This window comes from Colossoma macropomum, unplaced genomic scaffold (genome assembly GCF_904425465.1).
Source record: "Colossoma macropomum unplaced genomic scaffold, Colossoma_macropomum, whole genome shotgun sequence".
Taxonomy (NCBI): domain Eukaryota; kingdom Metazoa; phylum Chordata; class Actinopteri; order Characiformes; family Serrasalmidae; genus Colossoma; species Colossoma macropomum.
The window spans coordinates 325,726-332,500 of record NW_023494816.1 but is presented as its reverse complement, the minus strand read 5'-3'; the positions used below and the strand labels follow the sequence as shown (position 1 = coordinate 332,500).

General features: G+C 35.9%; 1 protein-coding gene across 1 annotated transcript in view; it reads left to right on the top strand.

Annotated features, from left to right (window-relative positions):
- Positions 1-5,397, top strand: part of LOC118800108 (GTPase IMAP family member 5-like) — an 8,745-nt gene extending 3,348 nt beyond the window's left edge. Inside the window, exon 2 of the mRNA XM_036560253.1 lies at positions 5,203-5,397. Within this exon, the coding sequence (XP_036416146.1) occupies positions 5,203-5,397 (195 nt within the window). The remainder of the gene's footprint in view (positions 1-5,202) is intronic.
- The last annotated feature ends 1,378 nt before the right edge of the window (positions 5,398-6,775 follow it).

The window sequence follows — 6,775 nt, the reverse complement described above, 5'->3', positions numbered from 1 at the left end:
ATATATGTCGGATTATTGAGTGCATGTAAACGCTGGGACAAAAAAAAAAAAGGGACATAATGCTCTCTAGATGCAATGGGATGAAAGCCAACTATGAGTCAAGCCTTCTCTTCCACCATCAGTGTCTGATCTTATAAATGCTCATTTTCTTTGAGTGGGCATAAATTCTCACAGAAACACCAAAACCTGATACAAAGTCTCCTCGGAAGAGTGGAGGAGGGCCAACTACATATTAATCCCCATGGTTTTGGAATGAAATGTCCAATAAGCTCAAATAGGTGTAAAGTCAGGTGTCCACATAATTTTAGCAAAATAGTGTACTACAACATATGAAGGAAATATGCTTTTATTCATGGATTTACTAGGGCATGGGGTTTAATTACAACTTAGTTATAGTATCAGTGAAAATGGTGGCAGGTTTTACATGGTAGAGGTTTATATGCTGAATAAAGTTAATCTGTTATCAGGGGTTATATTTTATAAACATATACATGAAAAATTACTATTACTGTTTCCACTGCTAGGAGGTGGTGGTAGAGGTCAAATTGCAGTAGTTCATGATGTGTGGTTGAATAAAATTATGTACAACAAATCAAAATTTTTGTTGTTGTTTCTAACCAGATTACTATGAAAAACATAATTATTATGTTTCAATTATTCTTTATAATATAATTCTTTTATAGTATCCTTTATAATATCATTGCTGTTCAAAGATAAAAAAAAGTATCTCTAAAACTGTAGTTCTACAGGAGAGGGCAAAAAAAATCTTCACTTTTAATGTAAGTTAATGTAAGGAGATTTTATTTCAAGCATATTTGTAGCATTTGTAGTACTTAATTCATCAGTTTCTTTATGTAACACTGCAAGAATTTGATTGTGAATGTTCGCTACACAGCATGAACGTTAGTGCTGTATTAGATGATTACGCACAAACAATGTGTGTAATCATCTAATCATGCTACTATAAAAGTGATGGATAAAGAAGTTTACTATGATTTACTGTTTCCTTCTAAGTAAAGCATTGAAAGGACTTATCAGTTTGCCCCATACTTTACATAGCAGTAATAACTACATAGCAGTAGTACTACTAATTAGTGCTAGTGGTACTAGTAATTCTCTTTAACAAATCATGTGTTAAGGTCAACTAACATAATAACCAAGATTAACTAATATGGTAACTATAAAGCCAAGTGATATAATAACTATAGTTAACTGATTAAGATAAATTAAGATTAAGTGATTAAAATTAAGTGACCTTTATTAGTCCCACAATGAGGAAATTTCACCTCCACATTTAACCCATACACACTAGTGAACACACACACTAGGGGGCAGTGAGCATGGTGAGTCAACAACCATGTGTTTCAGGAGTGGCCTAATACTTAAACAGAACAAACACGTTTTCACATTTATATGAAGAGCTGAGAGCTCCAGGTGGCCAAGCTGAAAAAAGTTCAAATCAGAAAAATCAAGTAGCTTTGCAGGCTTTTTTACTGAGCTGATCATTCTGGGTTAGTTTCCCAAAATGACTTGTTCTTAAGAATGTTCATTAAATAGTGATTTTTTTCTAGAAAATCTTCTGAAATAAAGCAACACACAACCTCATTCATAAATTAATGAGAAATAGATTTAATCATTGATGTGTTTCACTTGCAGGCAAAAGCCGGAGTTTGCAAACTTGAGCAAAAATAAATAAGTCAAGTCTACAAGAGTACCTCAAGTTTTGTTCTACAGGGAGATTCACTCAAAAAAGGCCCTGAATATTCTGCTGTAACTCCCGTTAGGATGAAGCAATCTGAACCAAAAAAAATATGCTACATACCTTGACGTATGTGTAATCGATTGCATTACATGCAATGCTAGAAGTGATCTCCGTTTTCTGCCAGACACATGAAGGCGTACGGGGGTATGCATCCGAAAGTTGCAAACGGAGGTTAAATGTTGCAACGGCTGTCCAGCGCCTACCTCATCACTCTGACGCAGGGGCATCCTGGCTTGTTCAAAGCTCCATATACTGAGGAGCACATTGCACGTTGTTTCATTCAGATTGCTTTGTCCTAGAGAGAGTTATTGCAGAATATTTGGGGCCTCTTTCAAGTGAATCTCCCTGTATATGTCTCTTCTTTAATCAATTTTCTCATGTAAAATATTATCAATCATGTCATTTTGTGTTTATTTAATAAATAATCCATGTGATTGAGGCATTCTTTGTGGGTGTGCATATATAATTTACACTGACTGGCAAAAATCACTGACAACGGGTAACTCTTGACTCTCATTTGAGGTTAAAGTAATAAAATTAATTTGATTAAATTGCTTATTTCCTCAACAAAAACTTCTTCATGCATTGTTTACAAGCAGAGTTGATTACTGTAATGCTCATGTCTATATAGAACCATGACCCTTAAAAAAACCCTTTGCTTGATTAAAGGGTTCTTTGCATGATGAAAGGGTTCATTGGATTGATTGAGTGTGTTTTATATGGTTCTATACAGAACCTGTTTGAAAAGCGTTCTATATACCACCAAAAAGGCTTGAACCTGAAGAGCAGTCTCTCTCTAAGCATCTGGTCCTGCTAATTCGAAACTGATGGATAAGGAAGAGAGTCCCAGCCTCACCTAAACAGGCCAACCTCAATGTTCTGCAAGCATTACATTTTATTCATAACTTTATTCATGATTTTTTACAGGGCAGGGTTTTTGAGCTGTTTTTAGTGGTCAGTTTCTGGATTTTCAAAACAGCATTAGCCAAATTAATCATTTTAATAAAGCATAACTGGCTGTTTGTTTACAGTAAAGGCAGGCATACTTTATGATGTTTACCGTGATTGGTTGTTTCTTTATAAATACATCACTGATAGGATTACTGGGTTTTTGTCTTGAATTTTGCAGTTCAGATTTGTTTGGGTTTAAGAGAGTAACATCAATAAGATTTATTTTTTCCAGGATATAATCAGTAACCCAATTATATATTTAAAAAAGTAATGAACAGAGAGTCATTTGTAATGGATCACTTTTTGATATTGTTTGATTAACTACCAACTCTTTTGGTTATTGCTAAGTAGACTTGATTGTTAACATAAAACTTACTCGTTAAGGATCCTTTAGCAATATAAACTATGTTGCTCTATGTATTTTCATACACTGCTGTTTTACACTGTTGTCATTATATTTGCTCTGTGTTGTCCTGAGTGCACAGACGTGGGACAGCTGTGTGGGTTTTTTGCCTGTTTCCTGTTTGATTCACACTGGATGTAGGGTGGTACATCGATGTGACTGTATTGTTGGATCAATTTTCTGATTTTTATCAGTATTTCATTACACTCGTAGGAGTTATATTAATTTATGCCAACAAACATTTCTTACATCATTACAGAGTGAAGTAGTCTGAAACAGCAAAATCACTTTATTACACTATTACTTTTTATAATTACACTATTCCAGTTACTATTACCAAACACAAGTACAATACATTAAAACATAATTGTCATAATTGAAGTGAAGAGTATCATAACAAAAAAGGCAAATGCAAAAGGAACTGCAGATCAAAAAATGAAAGCATATAGTAACTAGCAAAACCACAAGGAATGACATTATAGAGTACATGCACATAAAATGTATGTATTCCAATAACAGAAAACAGCATTATATATATATATATATATATATATATATATATATATATATATATATATATATATATACAGTGAAATACTCTGCAATGTCAATTTTGAAAGCATTTTTTCCAGTTTGGTAATGAGACAAGATGCATCTGCTTACCTCACCTAATGATACAGCTAACGCTCTAAAAATGCCATACAGAACTGGATTCCCAGCCCCTGTGAGCACAGAAATATTCAGTTTTTACAAAATACCTTTTTCAGTGACAGTCACTGCAGCTGATTTCTGAGATCTGTGTTCATTCTGAGCCACACAGTAGTAGGATCCACTCTGTAGAGCCCTGTAACTGTGTCCAGATCCTACAGGTGAGCTTCCACCTTCTTTAAACCAGGTGTAGATCTGCACAGGTGGGTCTGCATCACTGCTGTAGGTCAGAGTCACTCAACTGCCCTCTGCCGTTTCACCAGAGGAACTGATGGACACTGAGATGCTATTTGGGCCATCTAGAGGTAAAATGACACATTACACTTTTTGGAGGTGCTTTTCTGTTGAATAATCAAAGGAATAAAATCCTGTAAATCCACCTCATGTTCTATTGCAGATAGCTGTCATTAACTTTAGCATATAATATAGAAGATCACAGTACTGGCAGCTTTATGAATAATTTCACTAAATCACTCAGAATTACTGTATTTTTTTCTTGGGATCAGAAAAGAAATACTGACTTTATCAGATGACATTGGATATGGAGATTTTCAAAGAAAGTTATTTTTGGCTTTATTGACTGAATCATCTTACTTAAAAAAATAAAAGTCACAGCAGTTCAATGTGATGTTTCTATTTCTGTTCTGCTGTTTACCACAGTACAATTAACTGTAACTATATGCTATCATTATTACATTAAAGGCATAAGTATGTGTGTGTACATCGCTCTAGTCGGAACAAAACCTTGTATCTCCAAAATGGTAACTTTACAGGAAGAAGAAAAAACGACTCTACTTTTAATGTAAGTCAATGGAACCAGACTCTTTTCCAAGTAATTTTAGGCTGTTTCTTTTGGTCCATTAATCATGAAATTTACACACAATGTAAAGGGCAACAGGCATTTTCAAACTATCTCAAAAACTGAAAAACGACAAAAATGGAGATACGAGGTTTTGTCACGACAGCAGCGACATAAAACACAAATAAAAAGTAGGATAGTAAATATGTAATAAGCTCTTCTGGTAAATCTTCAATTAATTACCAAACTCTTCATGAGAGAGAATTTCTACAATTCTACAAATTATGAGCAGTGTAATGAACGATAACAATAATTTAACCTGTTATACTTCTGTCCCACAAACACAACTTGGTTTCATATCATATCTAGCTAAGAAAGGGGGAAAGGTTACCAGAGGTTGGGGATTATTCAGCCAGAAATGATAACTCACCCACAAACCATATTGTTTACAAATAACTAGCCTGTTTATTAATTGGTATAAATGAAGTCTAATCAGCAGGTTGGCATATATGGATCTAATACAGGAAATTAAGCACAGAATACACAAGTTTTCGGTAAGTTTTCGTGTTCTCTGGTAAGAATTGTGACAGATTATTAAACCTAAAAGGGGACAAAGGGGGAGGTTTGACCCATTCTGGGGCTTTGCCGTTGGCAAGACCACATTCTCAGCTGGAGACAGCAGACCATGTTGGTTCAGGTGGGATGCTGGTTTCACTCATGACACGTCACTCAGGCGGCCTTAAGGCTCTGTCTGAACTCCAGGATCAACTCTGATCTACTTTCTCTAAGCCAGGCATGTCAAACAGGGGACCTTCCAGGCCAAAGTGGGGTGGAGATTAGCATTTACCCTCATCTAACTCTCTGAATTCAGTTCATGAAGTCCTTGCCAATTAGCTGATGAGCTGAATCAGGAGTGTTTAATGAGGCAGTGTGCTGAAGTCTGCAGTGTTTTGGCCTGCAAGGACTGCAGCCTGACACATGCTTTTACGACTAGACTTGGGACGTCGTAATGTTTCGTTGGCTACACAGTAGTGATTCTAAATCCTAACAAGGATGTTGCGCAAATATACAACTAACACAACAACTGAAACAAATATGTAAACAAACAGAAACTTAAATGGCAGATCTGAAAAAGGTTTGAAGCTTAGGCCAGCTATCCTTTGTTTCAATGGAGTTCATCAAACTCAAGGCAGTTCTAGTCCCTTCAGAGAAAGTCTAACATAACCGACTTTCAATTCTCTAATTTAAATCAGCCTTTCATTGACTGAATCAATGTTTTAGACTAGAGTATGCGAGCAAATACATTTCTATACCTTTACTATGCTATGAGAATGTTTATTCCTGAGAGAGACATTCTGATTATAGTTTCGTACAGAGTATTACTTTTACTAGCAGGCAAACAGATTTTTGACAGACAGAATTATCTCCTTGTATAACAGACAAAAAAAAATAATAATAAAATAAAATAAGATTGTATGATAAACAAATGCATGCATTTTCAAAACTATTCTACGCTACAAATACTCATAACTAAGGCAGCTATTAGGAATAAGTCAAGGTGCTATATTTCTAACATTCAAACATTTCTAGATTTTCCATTAAATAGATCACAGCATTTGCTTCCCATAGTTGAGCATGGCCCCTGCTACCACAAGGAAGTCCAAACTGTAATGGGGTGGCTTGCCAGAGGTGGGGTTTGAACTCAGGCTGTCTGGGTGGTGTTTCAGAAGCCAACTGGGTGAGCCACCACAGAATTCTGGAAGGCAGGACCCAAACGCTAAGCTTCTGTGTGATTGGAAGGTATGATCGACATAATATATAAAACCGCAGCGACCGGGGTTCAAACCCACGCCGCCGCGTTAGTAAACCGGCGCGCTACCACTGCACTATAGAGGACGCATCACATAGCCCCCGAAAACGGGTAGAAAACGAATGGCTGTATGAAAACCCACCTGCTAAGGCTTAGGCGGGAAAAATAAACAAAGGACGCCAGAGGAAAGACTGGCTCTTTCAAACACTGAGGAAAGGCTAACTGAAATAAACTACTATCCCAACAGAAGAAAATGCCCAAAGGAGAACAAAGAGGAAAAAGGACAAACTTGTTCCTTCTCTTCAATGTGTATATATATATATATGTATATATGTATATACA